This window comes from Manduca sexta, chromosome 26 (genome assembly GCF_014839805.1).
Source record: "Manduca sexta isolate Smith_Timp_Sample1 chromosome 26, JHU_Msex_v1.0, whole genome shotgun sequence".
Taxonomy (NCBI): domain Eukaryota; kingdom Metazoa; phylum Arthropoda; class Insecta; order Lepidoptera; family Sphingidae; genus Manduca; species Manduca sexta.
The window spans coordinates 12378443-12399031 of NC_051140.1; the positions used below are offsets into that span (position 1 = coordinate 12378443).

The 20589-nt window shown below is 36.1% G+C and overlaps 3 protein-coding genes across 5 annotated transcripts; all 3 read right to left on the bottom strand.

Moving 5' to 3' along the window:
• Window positions 1-212: 212 nt before the first annotated feature.
• LOC115454358 (larval cuticle protein LCP-22-like) lies at window positions 213-1657 on the bottom strand. The gene is made up of 4 exons (XM_037443135.1): window positions 1586-1657; window positions 1287-1504; window positions 750-921; window positions 213-441 (listed from the first exon to the last, which is right to left on the bottom strand). The coding sequence occupies exons 1-4, from the start codon at window positions 1595-1597 to the stop codon at window positions 346-348; spliced, it is 498 nt and encodes a 165-aa protein (XP_037299032.1). The 5' UTR covers window positions 1598-1657; the 3' UTR covers window positions 213-345.
• A 3698-nt stretch (window positions 1658-5355) lies between these two features.
• On the bottom strand, window positions 5356-7328 carry LOC115454489 (larval cuticle protein LCP-30). Its single transcript, XM_030183218.2, has 3 exons — window positions 7258-7328; window positions 6756-6991; window positions 5356-6250 (listed from the first exon to the last, which is right to left on the bottom strand). Exons 1-3 carry the CDS (start codon window positions 7270-7272, stop codon window positions 5866-5868), a joined length of 636 nt encoding a protein of 211 aa, XP_030039078.1. The 5' UTR covers window positions 7273-7328; the 3' UTR covers window positions 5356-5865.
• Window positions 7329-12479: 5151 nt separating this feature from the next.
• LOC115444679 (keratin, type I cytoskeletal 10) lies at window positions 12480-16963 on the bottom strand. 3 transcript variants are annotated; one of them, XM_030170548.2, is made up of 4 exons: window positions 16800-16963; window positions 15463-15574; window positions 14103-14770; window positions 12480-12826 (listed from the first exon to the last, which is right to left on the bottom strand). In XM_030170548.2, exons 2-4 carry the CDS (start codon window positions 15481-15483, stop codon window positions 12667-12669), a joined length of 849 nt encoding a protein of 282 aa, XP_030026408.1. In that variant the 5' UTR covers window positions 15484-15574; window positions 16800-16963; the 3' UTR covers window positions 12480-12666. The 3 variants fall into 3 exon arrangements, with proteins under 3 accessions (XP_030026408.1, XP_037299033.1, XP_030026406.1); XM_037443136.1 differs by lacking the exon at window positions 16800-16963 and adding an exon at window positions 15856-16038; XM_030170546.2 differs by lacking the exon at window positions 16800-16963 and adding an exon at window positions 15704-16037.
• Between the last annotated feature and the right edge of the window lie 3626 nt (window positions 16964-20589).

Sequence of the window (20589 nt, forward strand, 5' to 3'; positions counted from 1 at the left end):
CACAAAAGTATTTCAAAACTCCATAAGAAGGACGTACGTATAAACACAATTCCGACATTCAACATAAATGTATTCATCATTCTTTAAATCAAGGAAACCGTCTTGATCATCTTGTTTTTATAATGTTTTTTATGTACAATGTTGAATAGATATTAATATCCAATATCCTGGACACATTATAACTAGTTTAAAGGAGTTAATAATTACAAAGATTTACGTCTTTGATGTATGTTTATTTAAATATATTAGTTTGATTTATATACATTTTCATTTGCAGTCCTTTGATTTACCAAATAATAATGACTTAAAATTTTTGACTATCTAGAACAAGTTGTTATTCTATGTTCACTTCTTCTTCTGTTGGGGTGGGTTCCTGCTGATGTAGTCAAGAGCCTTCAGGATGGCTTCCGGGATTGGGTGAGGAGTCGGGATAGCATCACCCTAGAAAAAAAAGTTAATTCCAGTAAGTATCCGTTGCATAAAATGCCAAATTAGCAGACATATATAAACATGAGTAACATAAATTATAAATTGTATTTTGCGTCATAATCAGAGACGCTCTTTGAAACATCAACGAATTGGAAATTGTGTAAGAAAATTATTTTTTTAATATCACATAATATTATCGGTTTTACTGATTGCAAGTAATTCCGTATATTGTGATTCGCTTTCATTTACAATATATTCAAGAATTCCATTGATGGATTCAATACATAAATTTATTGCGCATACTATAGAAATATATTTACCGAGGGCTGGTAACCGTTCTCATCAGCGATGTAGCTTATCGCAATGGGTACTCCCTCGGGAGAAGTCCAAGCGAAGGAGCCTTGAGCAACGTCAGGCCTGACTGGTGGGTTGCCACCGAAGTCACGGGGAACTCCTTCTTCTTGGGCTGCGATGCCATTGTCAGTCTCGTACCTAAAAGCGTATTATAAATAAGAAACATAGTTCTACTCTTAAGTTGAGAAATAATCAGCTATACTACGATTGGCAGTTATTTTCATTTTCGTATTTATGCTAAATATAAGTAATTAGATGGTCATAACCATTTACTTGACACATTTGATTTATGGTTTCAATTTATATTCGAGACGCCATTAAACAAAATCGGTCTAAAACGTACTGCCGCCACATTCCAATGTTGGTAGTCATTAACTTTAGGCAGTGTTTTTATGGCTTTAACGCCATATATGAAAAGTTGGACGAGCAATCAAATTAATTAATATTCGTCCGGCTCAACACAATTTACGATTTAATCTATATCATTGAAATCGGATACTTACGCATAGTTGTAGCGACCGTCGGGGTAGATCTCGTTCTCATAACGGATAATGTTGGCATTCTGGTCGCTGTTGGAGACGCGGCTCACGCTGATCGAGGCGGGGGAGGGGCGCGGGGGAGGTGGTGGAGGGATCGTGGGGCGGACATATCGCGGGATGTTGAGAGGACCGAATCCCGGGAACTGGGCGGCAGCCACAGCCAATACAGCGGCGAAAGTAATCTAAAACAAATTCACACGTGTTTAATAATATATTTTACCCAATTTTGAACGGTGAAATATTATTGCTAAAATTTCACTCACGATAAGCTTCATTATTGCTAGAGAAGACGAGTTTGCTGACTGATGTTGTTTGATGTGAATTTTTTCACTTTTATACGGTTTCATCGAGTAATTTTACGCAAGATGGCATTGATATTGTCATTCAGCGTTTGCATATGTTTATTAATTATATCTGTAGAGAACGGTGACGATTATTATAATTAGAGAATGTCATATTGGTGAAATTGCAAAAATAAATTTTGAGATAAAATAGACAAGATAGGGCTTGTCATGTCTTGCTCATAACAAAAGTGATTAATTAGTATTAATCAGTCATGACTTTAGTTGATTCATTCCAACCCTTGAGAATTGAAAGAAAACATATTTGCATCATATATAAAATTTGCAAACAATTATTTACATCTCTGGATACAATAAATACAATGACAGATAAACTATACGTACTCCATACTTCTTCTTTAAAATAATGTAAAGCCTATTAGTTATTTTCCATTTTAAATAAAAAATTGCATGTATGTTAGTCCAGAAATCGGTGTACCTAGTCTTGCCATAAATATTGTAATAAAGAAAAAAGAAAATTGTTAACTGCAAATAACATTTATTACTTTTACAGTGTGTCAGTTTAATACATAAATATAAAACAATTAAAAATATAAAAAGCTTATTCGAAGTGGTCTCCATTGGCTGCAATACAGTCCTTTAAACGATGAGGCCAGTTATCAATAGAAGCACGCACTCTTTCCATGGGAAAATTCTTCACTGCCAATCGTATAGATTGTTTTAGGGACTCCAAATTATCATGGCGTTTAGAGCAAGCTGTACTCTCTAAAACTGACCACAAATCATAATCCAGCGGATTAAGATCGGGACTAGACGACGGCCAGTCTTCAGCTCTGATGAAGTCCGAAACGTTCGATTCCAACCAAGACTGCGTGGACCGAGCTTTATGACCCGGCGCCGAGTCTTGCTGGAAGGACCATACTTGGTTATTGAACATGGTGATGTTAAGGGGCTTAACTACCTTCTCAAGAATGGTATCTTGATACACTTGTGCCGATGTTTTGATACCTTTTTCACAAAAATATGGCTCAGTCACTCCTTCATAGCTAACACCCCACCAAACCATCACTGAAGTCGGATAATGTCCACGTTGCACTCTGTCGACTAATTGGGAAGCTTCCTTAGAGCTTTGAGCATAAATACGGTCATTTTGTTTGTTAAAATGTTGCTCAATTGTAAAAATTTTCTCATCCGTAAACAAAATTTTTCTGTGACCTCCCTTTGCGTACCGCTTCAGTAGTTGTTTCGATTTTACCACCCTATTCTTCTTTAAATTATCAGTTAAGAAATGGCCAGTGCGTCTCTTATAGGCTGCAAGTCCTAAGTCATCTTTTAAAATACGCGACATGGTTCTAGGTGCTATCTTCATTTCCCGAGATAAAATCTTTTGCTTTCGGACAGGATTTCTTCGAATTCTTTCCCTTACTGCTTTGACCACCTTTTTCGTACGAACACTACGTGGACGGCCAGATCTTTTTCTGTCACAAACAGAGGAGGTCTCATTGTACCTATTAATAGCCCGGTACACAAACATTTTACTAATACCAAGTGTATGGAGAGTTTTAAAAATTGCATTTGGCTCCATACCTACTTTGTGTAATGCTATCACAGCGATTCGGTTCTCTTTATCACCCCACACCATTTTAATATCGCAAAATATTTTACAATGTATTGGCGCCAAAATGAGAAAACACAATGAACAATCGTATAAAAATGACAGATTCGAAATTCAAATGTAATATTTTTTTATAATTAAGTGTAACAGTATTTATGGCCAGACTAAGTATATGTGAATTAGATTTCATCTGTTTATTCTCGATGGAACTTAATTTACTGATTTCCGGAATGGTGTGTTATAATTTAATAATATACAATATTAAATATAAAAGAGATTAAAAAAATTATGACTACATGAAGTAGGTATATTTCACATTACAGAAAAAATCTGACTTTGCCGATTATTGTACTTTTTTATTTTACTTTCTAAATGACACATAATTGTTTTATATATTTTACCAACTACGCATGTTTCGGAAAAAACAGTGAAATAAATTCAACCGTATAAAGAATCTATGTAAGCATTGATTTTCAATCAACAGATCAAAATGATAAATGTTTATTAAAATAGAGCATATTTTAATAGAAAGTGCCACTATAATATATGTTCTCTGGATAAAAAAATATATCTCTATAAGTACTTAAGAATGTTCTTAGCAATAATAGCAGCATGAAGCCAATCACCTACATTGTATTTCATCTGAGGGGTCGCATAATATCCTACACATATTAGAAAACAAAGTCCCCCGCCGCGTCATTTATTTTAACGCGACCAACTTAAAAACTACCGGCGAAAATTCAAGGAAATTGCTATGGAGATAGTTTGAGAATCTGTTCAAGATATAAGCTACTTTTTAACTCGGAGAAATTCCTCCAGATCAGCGGAACCGCGAGCAAAACCTAATAATACTTACGATAATATCCGCCACAGTTGTGTTTACTTGTTATGCGTAAATATTTTATACTAGCTTTAGCAATCTCCGCTTCCGAATAAAAGTATTTTTCCGAATTATATTACCATAGACAATTTTATTTACACGGCCACAGCAAAGTGACCCTCCTGCACTTGATGGTAAATGGAGTGAGGTTCAATAGAAAGTCGACTGACCACTGATTATTTCCCTAATTTCCCCAAGATAAAATTTACTTACTTTTAACAGCACTTTCTCTATCTGTGTACTTAAAAGTATCATTATATCCATTCTCATTTAGGCTGGTTGATTCTCCTGTGTGCTCATCACGTACTTTGGGAGTGTAGCCTCTGGCATGAAGAGCGCAACATCATGTTAAACAGTATGCAAATAACATCTGGTTGAGACTAGACGGAATTTCCGTGCTTTCCGATGTTTTTGCCACGCCTATTGTAATCAAATCTAACAGCTCATGTAATAGGACCCTTTCTTTTAATTTTAACCTTGGTGCTTTATTATTAGCTTATCTAGTTGTAAACGTTCCTATCCTTGAGGTTAAAACGCCTCCTTAGTTCATGATTTTGTCACCCGCGTTGCTATGGAGGGAAATGGACAATTAATATTTCCTACTCCTCCCTATAATATGTCTATTTGATTAATTTCGTTGCGGGATAATGACATAGTAGTTTTCCCTGAGACTCGGCGAGCTTCACTGCTCGGTGTCATAAAATGCGTGCCACTGCTGATTCTGGCTTACAGGAGTTGTAGTGGTGGGTGTGAGGGCGGGAAAGTCTTGAGAAATCCGGCAAAGATTGCCTTACTTACAAACATCCAAACAAAATAACAAGCTTACATGTTCATGGCACGTTATTTGATATCGAAAAAATACTTACAGCCATAACAAAAGCCGAAACTAATTAACATGTGGAATAGAGGTCATATAAAAATATTCTTTATAATAATTTTTTTTTCGTCTATCGTGAATTTAGCTTCGATGGAGACAAAAACTTTTCGAATTTAGCCAACGTTATATAACTTCCATCCGTGTAATCAAAATATATTTAAATGTTTATACCCTTATGGGTTGTACATGTACTTCTGTTGTCAAATTTATAATAAAACTGTAGTTTCCTCCTATATTTTTAGTCCACGTGCGGATTGCTCGTACGTAAAGTTAAAATATTTTGCCATTCAAAAGGACACATAAAAATAAACAGTGATTTCAAATATTAATAATTTTAATTTTATTCTTAGAGTTCTTCCAAAAAGACAATATTAAATGCGTGGAAAAAGATTTTAAGTGTGATATTTGATTCGCAAACATCTAAGGGTACGAATAAATGATAGAACATGTCAAAATTTTATTACAACAATCACATAAAATATGGTTACAAAATTTCGATTTCATGGTCAGTCTAGCATGTTGACTAACAAACGGGTTAAAAAACGTTTTTTAATAAATCTTGTATTCGAGACATACAAGCGTTTCGCATGAATCACGTTGCATATCGTATTCAGACATTAATTAAATTACTTTATTTTTAGGGATCAAAAAAGAAAATTATCGACCCCTTCACGAAATTATCGATAATCGTTTATAACTACTACTTAAGGTCACTGTCGTTTCTCGATTATAGTACAAAAGGCTCGTTTTATTACACGCGGTTACTAAATCACACCAACAACTCCAACACACTCATTGAAGAAGTTCGAATACACCACGTTTAATATATTAGCAGTGTTTAAAATATTAGCAGTCCAGGGGTTCCGTATTCAGTTCTGAGGTATATGAGCGCCAACAGGCCTGAAGCCATTTTCGTCGGCGGTGTAGTCAACTCTATATTTTACGCCGTCGGGCCCAATGTACTCATAGAAGCCCCTCACTCTTGTTCCTGAACCCCTAACCGAAGGGTCTACACTTCCTGACTCCGCAGCTGCGATACCATTGTCGGTTTCATATGCGAAATTATACGAATTAGCCTCTATGTCATTTTCTTGCTTTACGATATGTGCTGAACGATCATCGACGTATTGAATTCTATAATCATGTGGTTTGGCTGTAGTTGAATAAACCAGAGGTCGGTACGTTGACACCACTGGAGTGTATGGGGTCGAATACACGGATCTCAAAGTAGTCGCCAAGGCAGCTGGGTCTTCACTAAAAACATAATTGTTCAATATTATCTTGCTGAAAAAATTTACTGGTTTTTGATTAAAGCCAGACGTTGTATTATACAACGTCTGGCTATGTATTGTTATGGTAAGGCATGTAAATATTTTTTTAAACCTAATATTTATTTATAAACTAATAATAAATAGTCTAGTACACGAGTTTTCAAATAGATTTTTTTTTTCTATTTCTAGAATTTTTCTCTATTTACTATATTTAAAATACCATTTTATTTAATTTTTTATGGACTTTATAATACAAAATTATACTGTATGTATTTATTAAGTAGAGCCACATAAATGTGGCTTAGTAATAATGTATAACACATTAACAAACATACTATAAAAACGGTGGCTAAATATTTAATTTCATTAAAATAAATACATAATAATGCATTTACCATGATGGCCGAAACAACGCTTTTCATCACAAGAGGCTTTTATCCGTTTCGAAACCGTAATGTCCGAATTATTTAAATTAAATCAATTCTTACCCGTCTCCATATTTGACGAAAGGCGCTAATAGTTCTTGATTTAGTGCCTTTGCGTTTCTCGGTTGGAAATCGTAGATAGAACCAAATTTGCCATTCTGATCGGTCAGGCTCTTGTACGCTCCGTTCAGAGGACTGTAATATTGAGCTTGGCGTCTGGGCTTGTATTTTTCTGGGTGATAACTTCCATCATCCCCTGCTATGTTATTGATCACAGTAGCCAAGGCTATAAATGATATCTGTATGAACAAAATATGACAGTTTAATGATCGTTAATCCTTATTAAACTGTACTATTTTCAATACTATTTAAGTAGTTGATGTTATGTAGAAATTATACACAAATCTTGAAGCGCCTACCAGTCATGAATAATGGAAATTGCTTATTTAATTTGTTAAGTAACCTTAATTCGCCAAATTTGGTAGTATTCAGATTCTTTACAACTCGCGTACACAAGTTCCTAACGTATTAGTATATTTTATCAAAAAAACACTTCCTAACTTACCAGGAGCACCCTCATTTTAAGTTCAACCTTCCAGGCTATGCGAAGCAATAATAGGCTAAGGCGCCTAACAATTCTTTATATACAATCATCAAATTCGTAAATGGAGTATTTATTGCATCAAGACATCGATCTTAATAGCGAAAATGTTAATTTTGTTTCTTGGACTGGCATTCAAGACGACTTATTTGGGACGCTTCGTAATATATTGGACAACTGGTCGCGCCCATACAAAGCACTCCGTTTTTGTGCCGCCTACTTAACATTGTTTATAGGATATAATAAATTTTGTATTGTTTTCGTAAGATGAGAAGGCTTATTTTTGTACGTTATGCAAGCTTAAAGCAACGCGCAAAAGTGGTGAAGGTTTATCTTTATTTTTTAAAGTATGCGTCGATAATTGGTACAAAGCGATGTAGATATAAAAATACGCTTCGAGTCCTGTAATGATTTCAGTCATTTTTATAACGTAGTTTGGGTAAAAGTAGAAAGAAGCTATCATACAGTAGAAATCACACTGATTGAAAAATAGTCATACTAACTATACATCTAGTTGTTAGTCGGTAAATTACAGAGCCCCTTTGCCACATCAGTCCTCGGACACAACAGGATGGACTGAAAAAATTCTATATACTTAGTTCCTTTTTGTCCACACATTGAGAGCCTTATAATAATAATATAATAATCTCAGCCCTGTATTATATACTGTCCCACTGCTGCGCACGGGCCTCCTCTACTACTGAGAGCGATTAGGCCTTAGTCCTGGTGGTCTACCAATCCGCACTAGGCCAGCGTGGTACGCTGGCCTAGTGCGGATTAGTAGAGTTCACACACCTTCGAAATTCCTAAAGAGAACTTCTCAGATGTGCAGGTTTCCTCACGATGTTTTCCTTCACCGTTAAAGCGAACGATAATTCACAAAGAATACACACATGATTTTAGAAAAGTCAGAGGTGTGTGCCCTTGGGATTTGAACCTGCAGACATTCATCTTCGCAGTCCGTTCCACACCCAACTAGGCTATCGCCGCTGTGAAAGCCTTGCTGAGGTAGAAAGCATTGCCTCTTTACAAGAGTCTGGCCGGTTCGATAGAAACAGTGTGTGTTGCTATTACTGTTCTCAAAATGTTTATTTATACTTAGTCCACGAAATATTGAAACAGGAGTAAATACGTACTTTGTCAATTGTAAATTAAAAGTAATATTTTGTTCCAAGCGTCCTCGCCTTGAGGGATTGATAGACAAGTATTTTCATCCCTCCGGTCTCGGGTTCAGTTCCCGACGCGAGGAGTTACAATGCCACAGTCACTTACAGAGATACAAACCATAAACATATAATTTAAAATAACACTCGACTTTTTGCGACGGGAGTTAAATACCTCAAGTATTTTTATTATAAACAGGACAACATTGGAATGTTTTCCATCAGACACAGGTACTGGCTGGCCACGGGTGTTTCAGCTCGTTTTTGTGTCGAATCGGAAAAGAAGAGTCCGTTGTGTGTCACCATTGTGGCAACGGTGAGGATAAGGTTCATCACACTTTCGAGACGTGACCAGCTTTCGAATCTTCAACGCAGCGCTGTTAGAACAGTCGTCGAAGGAGAGCTTTCATGTTCATTCCAAAAAATGATTATACCTACAGATTAACTTCAAACAAAATTTTAATTTTTCTTTATCTAAAATAAAGTAAACCCTCTTGAAGTTTATTTTTGTGAAGAAAAAACGATTAGTCTTACGAAGGCAAAAGTTTGATGGTGATTTTAAATTTTGGATTCGTTCAGATGCTTTTGTGACTGACTGTACATGCTGCTTGGCGGTACAATTAAACATGACTACCGCCTGAGTAGATCATAAGCCGGCGTCTCGCAAACGAACTACCACCAATTTTTATTTGTATTAATTATATTTTTAGTCCGTTTTTATGAAATAGTTAAACCGTATCCATGTGTTCAATACCGTATCCGTAACGCCGTATTTTCTTTCATTATACATTTTTGTTTGATAGATTACCATGCAAGGCTACAAGCTGCCTGACCTCCACAAAATACAATTTGAGAAATAAAGTCCACGATTATCATGTCCACGGTTTCGCAGAGAGTACCTATCGCGTGCAAACAGCTTACCTTAAAATATGGACGCTCCACTTGACAGTATCATAATATAATACGCTATAACGCTAGCAACTACTACTAAAAAATCAGTTTTTTTTTTTAAACTGTCAATTTTTAGGTTAAAGCCGACATGCAAGTAATCACACAAATAGAGGAAAAAGTTGCTATTTTGACGTCACAAACAAACTTTATTGTATTATTAACTAGCTTTTGCTCGCGGCTTCGCCCGCGTGAAGGTGTTTTCCAGGATAAAATTCCACTGTTTGATAAAAGTCTTGCTACATATTTTCCCGGTACTTATAGGTTCAAACTAATTTTATCCCCAATCTATAATTTCAGTTCAATCAGTCGAAAATCTAAGAACATTTATACAAACTTTCATCCCCTATTTTATTCCCTTAAGGGTAGAATTTATCAAAATCCTTTCTTAGGGGATGCCTACGTCATAGTAGCTTTATGCATGTAAAGTCTTAGCCCGATCCGTCCAATTGTTTGGGCTGTTCCTTGATATATCACTGTCAGTCACCTTTGAGTTATATATTATATTAACAACTGAAGTTAGCTAAAATTGAGTTTCTCGAAGCCGACCACTATTTATGTACTATGTATTTTGAGACTATGCAATTTTGTCGCGTTCGCGATTCACTTTCACTTTTGTTGAGTTTCAGAACGCGATATTAGATCCTCCAACGCGCACGCGAATTTGAACTTTATGCAGCGGTAATAAATTACAAATTGACTCTCCATTTTATTTAGAAAACGTTTGTATGGGAAATAGAAAAATGCTGTATTGAGGATTTTCCCGGCAATTATTCGAATTTTTCTCACCTTTTAAACCTTCCCTAGACCTCCACGAATAATTCAAGACCAAGATAAGATAAATCCGTTCAGCCGTTCTCGAGTTTTAGCGAGACTAACGAACAGCAATTCATTTATATATATATAGATTATAATTATAAGTATGGTTAAGATTTTACTATTTCGACTTCCTCGGTGGCGAAGCTGTAACGTGTACGCGGTATGAGTACGACTATCGCGCTGAGGTCCTGGGTTCGTATGCCGGGTCGAGCTAAAAATAATTGTGACCGGATTTTTACATGTCAAAAATTATTCGGTCTCAGACGGGAATTAAGAAGATGATTAATAATACCCATGTCTCGGAAAGCTCGTAAAGGTGATTCTGCATTTGATTTCTCTGCAGCCATGTCGATTTGCCTTACTGGAGTATGACAATGAAGGAACAGAGAGTGCACCCATGAATTACGCACACACTTGTGCATTATAATGTCTCCTGCGTACCTGGTTAATCTGCATAGAGAAATTGGGCTAGGCGGAATTCGTTAACAATTTTGAAAATAGTCTGATATAATACCAGAATATTATATGATATTTTATATTATTCTTCGATACACATGACATATTTAATACATAGGTCTCAGGATAAAGTTGTTCTTTTTATTTTGCACCTGTTTTCATTTGAAGTGATCTGATTTTAATATATCACGTGCATCCAAATCGTACAAAATTACCATTTATAATACTATGCGGATATACATTTCGATGTAGAAAAAAGGTAATATAAGATAATTAAAGGTCAGCTAGATTCACATTCGCTGTTTCCGATACGATAGAATTAGAGGATTCGATCCCGGACCTTCTTTCTAATCCCAAGATTATACAATGTGCAATTTGGTTATGGACTCCTTTTTCCGCACTTAGCCCGTAAAGTAGTCGAGCCATTATGCGTGACACACACACACATACACACATAATATACAATGTGCAATTTTGTGAGTTTTTTTCTATTTTTCTTTTTATAACATTTATTTTGTAATACATACCGTACATTTTCAATACAAAGGTATTCAGTATAAGAGCGTATGATTACCTTTTGAAGGTATCTACAGCCTACATAAAGTTATAAATCGACATAAAAATATTATTTTCAGAGTAATTATTGTGACCAAAAAAAAAGACTACTACAAATAAATAATTCAAAAGGTTATAAGGTTTATAAGGCTATTAAAGAATTAAGCCGGATCTTTACTGGTCATCGAAAGATGTTTAGCTGGACAATCGCACCGTGCGGTATGGAATGAGTCATGCCTGTCTCAGTTGAAGTAACTTCAATGTCACCTGAGTCAGTCCGATACAACCACGTACATTGTCACCTTCTTTTTTTTAAATAAGGAGATAAAATTCCCAAAAGGGTTGCGTACTAATTACTGAATAAATATATATGATTTGATTTAATATGCTCGAGACCGAGGTGGTTGATGCTCACTTGAGGAGGCCTGCGTCCAGCAGTGGACGGCGACAGGTTGATTTGGTTTTACGAGCGATATTTGCTTTCCACCTTCATTACAATCGTAATAAATATGGCCCTAAATTTAGTCAATCATTTACTTACAATTTCTGAATCCTAAACCTATCAAATTTTATATTATCTTAAACCATTCTTTGCGTTTTATTAGTCACTAGCTATTGCCTGCGGCCCCGATCATGTGATTTTTTTTCCGGGATAAAAGTAGCTATATAGCACTCAGGAGTAATATAAGTGAAATTCAAAATAGGTTCATTAGTTCCTGAGATTTGCGTATTTAAACAAACATATATAACATCCGGCTTTATAACATTAGTAAAGATTTAGAACAATATAAAGCATTTCTTGTCATAGCTTCAAATAAAAATATAAAACAAAAAACAACCGTGTCTGTTTGACCTAAGTTAGAACTATCCACATTACATCAATAAAAAAGTTGTGCTATGCAGCTCGATTGTGTTTATTTATATTATTTGTGGTTCATTGAACAGTATGCTATGTTCTATGATAAATGATTTTACTGTCTTATCGCGTAGAATTTAATGCTTGTAACATATTTCATTAAAGTTTTTGTTAACCGATAAATAACAAAGATGATGCTCACAAGATAAACAAGATTTATATTACTGATCAATAAACTTCACTGTAAGTTATATTTTAGTAGTGCTATATATTTGTATATGAAAGGAAAGGATTAAGGAAAAACCCAAAGGTGTGTTGATGACGGGGTCAGTCATTACACCCGAACATGCGTTCTTCTGCTACATAACTATAAACGTTTTATTCCAACATATTTTAAACGACCAATATTTATTTAGACATTTACTTAAAATATACAATTTAGCCTTTACAACATATCGAAAATGTATGAACTAAAATTTTATCCATATTTACAAATGAAACATTTTTTCATCATTAAACTTTATTCGTTTAGAATGCAATTAGCCGCTGCGTTGTTTTGTTGTTAAGATGTTCAGATTATTCAGCTACTTCATCCACTACTCTGACAAAAACTTCGTATTCCAATTTCAACTTATTTTTCAAAGAATTGGTCACGGTGTTCAGAATTTTCGTACCTCTAAAACTGTAGTAAGAGCCGAACTTCTCGCCATCAGGAACATTCAGAGTCGGTGGATATCTGAAATGAGAAATATAAATTATTATGTTAAATGTGTAACGTTCATGGCTCGTAGTTATTGAGCTGATAAGGACCTAACATCTTAATAATTCGTTTTTATGCTTATGGGACGGGGACAACCCGTAGCAAATCTCACCAACATGAATTTGTTCGTCTTGGACGATAGATCAATGCATTATAAAACCATATACAGTTTACACGTTTGCATTTAATTTTTTATTTGATTACTGAATTTAATCTGAAACTACAAAATTAATGGCAAAGCTTCATCGATAAAATCCATTTTTGATATGTATCTATACCTATAGAAAAAAATATAATGAACTCATGATATTATACTGAACTCCAAAATGAAATGTCATTAAGCAGTTCTTGGAGAAGTGTTGCGTTGGAGACAATCCCAAACATTCCGTTTCGTTCATTTTGCCTTTTGGTATTTACCTGAACCGGTCCATTTGATCTATATGCATATATTAAGTAACTCATAAAATAAAGATGTTTGACATTTGCATAATAAAATGTTATAAATTTCTTATAGATTTTTGTACGATATACAAAAAATTTGGTATGTAATTAAATTGAAGATGCTATTAACATTTTTTATTCCATCTATTCCCGTGAAATATTAATTTAATTATTTTTTTATGCATAATTAACTTATAATTAAGTATCAACTAAAGTGAAGAATGTTGTAAAGATGATGTTCAATAATATTAGACCATAGACACATTTGCATAAAGAAAAAAATAGTTATCAGAAGTTTTTTGGTAAACATATTCGCCATTACAATATTTTATGAGATTTCAAGTGCGGACATCGCCTTCTGGGTTGGGGCTTCATATAGCGAACTTATTGTTAATGTAACGGACATATACAAAAAATTAATTCATAATCATAAATAAACATAAAACTTCGAACAAAAAGCTGTATTTTTAATATATATTTCGACAAATTAAGTCATATCATGTAATTTCCATAAATAAATCCGGCTCAAATTATAATTGAATGAAGATACGGAAAATAATATGTAAAATATGTCCAATCTTGAAACAACATCGCAATATAATATTTGTCTCTTGTAGATCACAGTGGGTTATTATTCAAATATTTGAAAGTAGAGTTTGGGTAAACATGGAACAGTAAATTAAGTAGTTATAATCACTTACCAAATTTTCTCTATCAAGTAACACATTTTTTTTTTTGCAACCGAAAAGAAATCATCAAAGTGCTATGGAAGATCCAGAGATGCAAAGCTACATACAAAAAATATACGTACTGTGTAGTGAACTCGGATGTCTCATTCACTTTGAAGCTGGGAGTCAAATACTTGCACTTGACGGCGATTTCCTTGTCTGCATATATTTTCTTGTAATGGTGATCGCTAGCTTCATATTCATTGCCAAAGTGGAGGCTGTCGCCTGATACATATTTTTCGATCAAAGCTGTAATTACTTTATATATGTAAGGATATCTGCTGGCGTATATTCTTTTACCAGTGTAGCTGTTTGACCTCTCCTGGAAGAGGCCGTCGGGTCCGAATGGGCCTCCAGGACCGTTTGGTCCGCCGGGACCGCCAGGACCACCGGGCCCGTTAGGTCCGCCAGGGCCATTTGGACCAAATCCGCCATTACCCCCAAATCCTCCGTTACCCCCATAGCCACCGTTTCCGCCATTACCACCATATCCCCCATTTCCTCCATAGCCGCCGTCGGGCCCTACCTGGTGGACATATCTGTAATCTCCGTCATCATCCGGGTAGAGACCTTGTCGGTAAATGTAGGTGTAACGTCCTTCATCTCCCGGTATATATTTGCCCTCGTCTAAGGGTCTATAATATTTTCCGTCGTCGTATATGTTGTATGTGTATTGATATTTCTCGGGTCTGTATCTTCCATCGTCCCACGGTGAGCATTGAATCACAGTCCATAACGATAACACTAAGAACTGCAAAAATATTTCGAATGTAAGTCATTTCTCACCAATCTATCTTATTCGTCAAAGGTAAAGGCTATTTTGAGAAAATTTAAATATTAATTAAAAATCACGAAATGTTTTATAGCTGATCATCAAATCAATCTAATGACATCATGGGTGTTAGCTTATTTTCAAATGTGTCACAAGGAAAACCGCATATTCTTCAAATAATCATTTCTAATGCATTAGAATAGTAATGTTTAATTGAATGTGCATTTGGCTCAACATTGTACCTATTCAGTATTAAAATCATCGTAATCATATATAAAACTCACTGTGATATGTGTCCTTGTATACGTATGATTATTAAAATACTTACATTACGATAGGCCAACAGAACACTAACTACAAACTTATTATAATTTATAAAACAAAAAAAAGTAAAGCGTTTAACACCCCGAAAATATATTTATTTAATAATGAATTGTAGAAAAGTATAACTGGCACATCACTTTCAAATAGAAATTCCGAATTTACATCACTACAAATAGCTACCCTCCATTCAAACAATCTCACAAACGAATACTGTCATTGTTTAAAAATATTCACATCCGTAGATATTTCAAGAAAATCTAAACCTGAAATAGATGCCTAATCAAGTTTTGTATAATAAATAGGAGTTGATTAGCATACTAATTCAATTTAATAGAACGTGTACTCACTAATTTAGAAGCGCGGATCATGTTGATTGATGGATGTCTCCGCTGCAATTATTGTATTAGCACCTCGTCCGTACAGCCTGTTGACGCCACAAATTATGACCGCTGTCTGAAACTAGATCACATAACGTGTCATACGTATAAGCAGTGTTTAGGAAACCAATACAGACTGTCAAAATTGTCTCATTTTTCATTGACATTTAATTAACATTTAGATGAATAATAAATTTTATTTAAAACATACCAAAATGTGGAACAGAATCCTTAAATCAAGGTGTGACAAGGTCAGGCAGATGATATAAAATTATAATAGTTCCGTTGTGACTATATTACGTGTTGTTAATCACTCACGTTTGCACTTTAGCTTTGTTGTTTATAAATAATTTATAAATGTACCCGGTGTAATGCCGTATTTACGAGACGACCGGCTTGTAAGAGAGCCGTAATTTTCTTATGGAATGTTTGTGGATCCACTTCACACATCGATTTGCATAAAACAAAAATGATTAAAATACAACAATATAGCCCACTGCATTCTGAAGATCTTAATCCGTTTACATGTTCACCATTGACTCAGATGACTTAGTTGACATACAAATCTAGTCCTCCGACAGTGGGTAGATGTCATTATACCTATTTGTGGTCAAATAATATTATCATCTACTAAATATCCAATAGACGTGAACAAATGCCGATGTTTCGATGTTTTTATTTTCATACTTAATATTTCGTTACCTAAATGAAACTGCATTGGATTTTACCAACGTATTTATTAGATTTTGTCAATATATTATTTTTGAAGATAACCTTTCTCATCATTGCAATGTGTCATAATATGAATCACTTAAATTTAAACGGTGACTTTTAAATAATGCAGTTTTAGTTAACATAATATGTAAAAATAAATATTTCAAACGTTTTAATATCAAGTTTCGAATAAATTTCATAATATCAATGCTACCTACATTACAAATGTAACCCGAGTAGCCATAAACTTCATTTATTCGGAAATGTAAATAACATTTTGTATTTATTGTATTTATTAATTGTTGAAATAATGTAACAAATATGGACATCTTTACAAATTTATCTGGGGCTCTATTGTTGTAAATCAAAATCAATAGGTTATTGATTATGCGAAACATGTTTCCATAAAAGCGGAATCCTTCTTAAAATAAGATCCTCTTAAAAAAGTTATGCGTGGGTTGATACAAACTCACAAGATTTGAGCGTTTATTCCTGAGGAATAAGATCTAAATTACGACTACGTGACAAATTTTACAAAGCCCGTGTTTTACAAGTTGCATCTTCACTTTTAGGTTACACTACGTCATACCTACATTTATAAAAACTTTTGTGGATTGAATAATCGAGTCGGATTTGGCCTTTAAACTGCAATGAATCACCAAGGTTGTAGAGAACTAGTTTTCTGGTATACCAACGCGGTTATTAATCCCGAAAACGATAACCACTTGCGGTGTTTCTATCGAACTGATCGAGCTTTCGACCGGCGACGACCTCATCATCTCCCCTACCTCACGGGTGTCCTCGATGCATCATCGATGATACACTTTATAGCACTTTGCTCATGTGGTTGACCCAACTGACGTCTGAAGGCCTGTTTTTAATGTCAATGTTCAAGAACAAATTAATCATGCTTAAAATATTCGCGGAACATGATATATTGATTGTTCTAGTCTCACTAGAAAAAAAATATGCTATATTATGACTACATAGGTCACTATAATAGAATAAATATGCATCTCTCGGCTGTTAAATGTATATTGTTAACACAACATCGAAATAGTACTTCGAATAATAATTGATTATTTTCATGTAAATGTCCTCGTTCTCGTGTAGTATTTTTGTAAGTTATCGTAAATTTTTTAATAAATATTATCACATACACACGCTCACGCCCTCTATTCCCAAAGGGGCAGGTACAAAAACCCAATATCACCTGCCCTATCCGGAAATCGAACCTAGAACCGCAATACACTAGTCGGATCTAGGGTCGGCATAATCTGCTATTCTTATGATTAACTAGATGTTACTCGCAGCATCGACCATGTGAAGAGCCTATCCGTAGTTAACGATGTATTTTATAATACATATTTTTATATAGATATATAAATTGATGTGATAAAAATAGATTTTAATAAGTACCACATAGTTTTCGCTGCATCTTTCTGGGTGTTACGAAAAAATATCTATGAATTCCTTACTAATTAGGAAATCCAGGCAATCCAAAACGAATTTCAACCTTACACATAACAAAAACACTTGTTAATTATCCATCGGTATTTATTCAAATCAAACTAGGAACTCCTGTAGCGACAATAGTCCCTTAATTACTGTAGAGATCAGTGGCGAAGCGTCCATAGAACTCCATTCCTACCGGCTTCTCTTTAAGGTTTATTTATGTTTGTCTTAGTTATTATTTTCTGTTAAATTGGCCACCATGTTTTAACTTAGGCAATTTTTTCTGCCTCGGGTTTACCTTATGAAAAACTTAACGCTTCGCTACTGGTAGAGATCCATTACGTAAAGAGTTACCACCTTTTTTACCAGCGCAAACTATTTAAAAACAAAACAATTTCAAAATCATGTATTTCACTAACTCACGCCTTTTATCTCCGAAAGCGTACCCAGTGCATTCACTTATTGACCAGTGTATGTGATAGCCTGTCCACACATCAGGCGTAAAGCAAAATCTTTATTTACCTACGGATAAAATTACCGAAATAAATTAGGCACGACTGCAAAATAACATTTCGTATACATCAAATTGTTTTTGTATTAATAATTGCTTATCCCAATGAAAAAGAAGGGTGTAAAAAGTGTATTTCTGAGTGTGACATCGTAGCTTCTAAACGAATGGACCGATTTCGATCCTTTTTTGCTAGAAAGCTGATGTCATTAAGATTGTTCTTTGCTATCATTTATTAAAATCTATTCATGAGTTTGAAGATCATCAGCTCATTTGCTACTTTCACAGATCCGACTCATTTGGCATTTAATATATTATGTCTTGTCATGTCTTGGAATCAGTTCGGAAGTATTTCGAGATACTTCCGAATAATTCTGTAGGTTAACTCTACCGATGCCGGTCCCAAGCCCGGATGTGAAAAGAGGAGGGTTGAGTGGAGCCCGACATACCCACCGTAAAACAGTCAACGCCAAGCATCGGGCGGCGGTCAAATAACCTGATCCAGCCAGGCTACAGGGGCCCTGAGGGACTAAATGCCCTCTAAAACAACTGCCGTGGAAGGACGCGGGAACCCACCACGAGTATTCTCCCAAGAACACCTTTATGAATGAACACAAAGACTCAAAATATGGCGACGTTGGACAATCCGATTAACAACCGGCGCCGTTCGGTACCCGGGCTGGACGGTGTGAAATATACTACCGAAGCTCCCGTTGGGATGCCCCGCCAGGCTCCCGCGGAGAGTAATACTTTTGGCAATGCTCCATACACCAAGAATGAGCAATTACCGATTCGAGTCGAACACAGAATCGGATCATGGAACGTCCGTGGACTGCTAATGGCTGGCAAACTTACCATGGTGGATAATGAGCTGGAAAGGCACCGCATCTCGATACTTGGCCTCAGTGAAACTCACATGCGTGGCCAAGGTAACTTCAACACAGCTAGCGGCAACACGATGTACTTCTCGGGATGCGAAAACAAAAGTGAAAGGGGTTTCGCAATACTACTCCCTAGACACATGAACAAGTATGTTCTCGGCTACAACCCCATATCTGACAGGATCATTGCAATGAGGATTAATGCCAAACCTAACGTGCTTAACATCGTTCAAGTGTACGCACCCACGGAAAGAGCAGACGACCAGGAAATACATGGTTTCTACAACACCCTAGTAACCACGTTAAGCAAACTCTCAAAGAGGGAAATAACTATAATTATCGGGGATTGGAACGCTAAGATCGGAAATACCTCCAGTGACGATCATATCCGCAACATAGTGGGCAGTTTCGGGATGGGAATCAGGAATGACCGTGGCCAAAGATTCATCGAGTTTTGCATTAAAAACAACTTATGCATTACTAATACACATTTCCAACAACACCCAAGACGTTTATATACATGGACATCGCCAGGGGCGAGGTATAGAAATCAAATTGATTATATACTCGTCAACACGCGCTGGAAAACGTCTGTTAGGAATGTGAAAACCTACCCGGGTGCTGAATGCGGTTCCGACCACAACCTACTCGTCGCTAGATTTGCGCTACGTCTGAAAGTTGCTAGGAAACCGGCCAAGCCAAAACTTAGAAACCTATCACAGCCCGAACAGATACGCTTTAAGTCGCTCACCGAAGAAAAACTCTCAGAAGTCCAAATGCCAACTGGTGACGCAAATTCCTGCTGGCAACACCTGAAACAGCAGATATACGAGACTCTAGATGTAATTAAGTGTACTAGGAGTGACAACAGCGCTTCACGCAAATCCAAGTCATGGCTAGCCGAGAACACCTGGCAGCTCATACAAAAATGCAAGGGGCGCAAGAATAAGAGGTTTGAATCAAAGCAGTGTCAGGCTGCAACACTCTGGACTATGGAAAGAAGTGAAGAAGAAGTGCCGCAGGGACAAGAACAACTTCCTAGCGAACATATGCACCGATATCGAGACCCACTTCATGAAATTTCAGACCTCTGATCTGTTCAAAAAAGTACGCCTCATCTCCAAGCAATTCAAGCCCAAATCATGGGTGATTGAAGACGAGGATGGCAACGCAATCCACAACCTAGAAGCCATAGCGGAGAGATGGCGCGCGCACTGTGAAAAGCTATACAATCACCCGTCCTCCGCAGCAAGCAGTGCACTTCCTGACTGGACCGCTATAGAACTGGAACCCTCCATATTACGATCCGAGGTAACGGCAGCGATTGCTTCACTTAAGACCAGGCACTAAAGCCCCAGGGCCAGACCAGATAACGGCTGAAGTGCTCAAGAGCTTGGGCGACAAAGGCGTTGCCGCACTACACTACATCTGTAATTGCGTCTGGCAAACAGGCTAGTGGCCAACAGACTGGACTGAATCCGTCATACTGCCTTTACACAAGAAAGGATCCACCAGAAGTTGTGGCAACTACCGCACCCT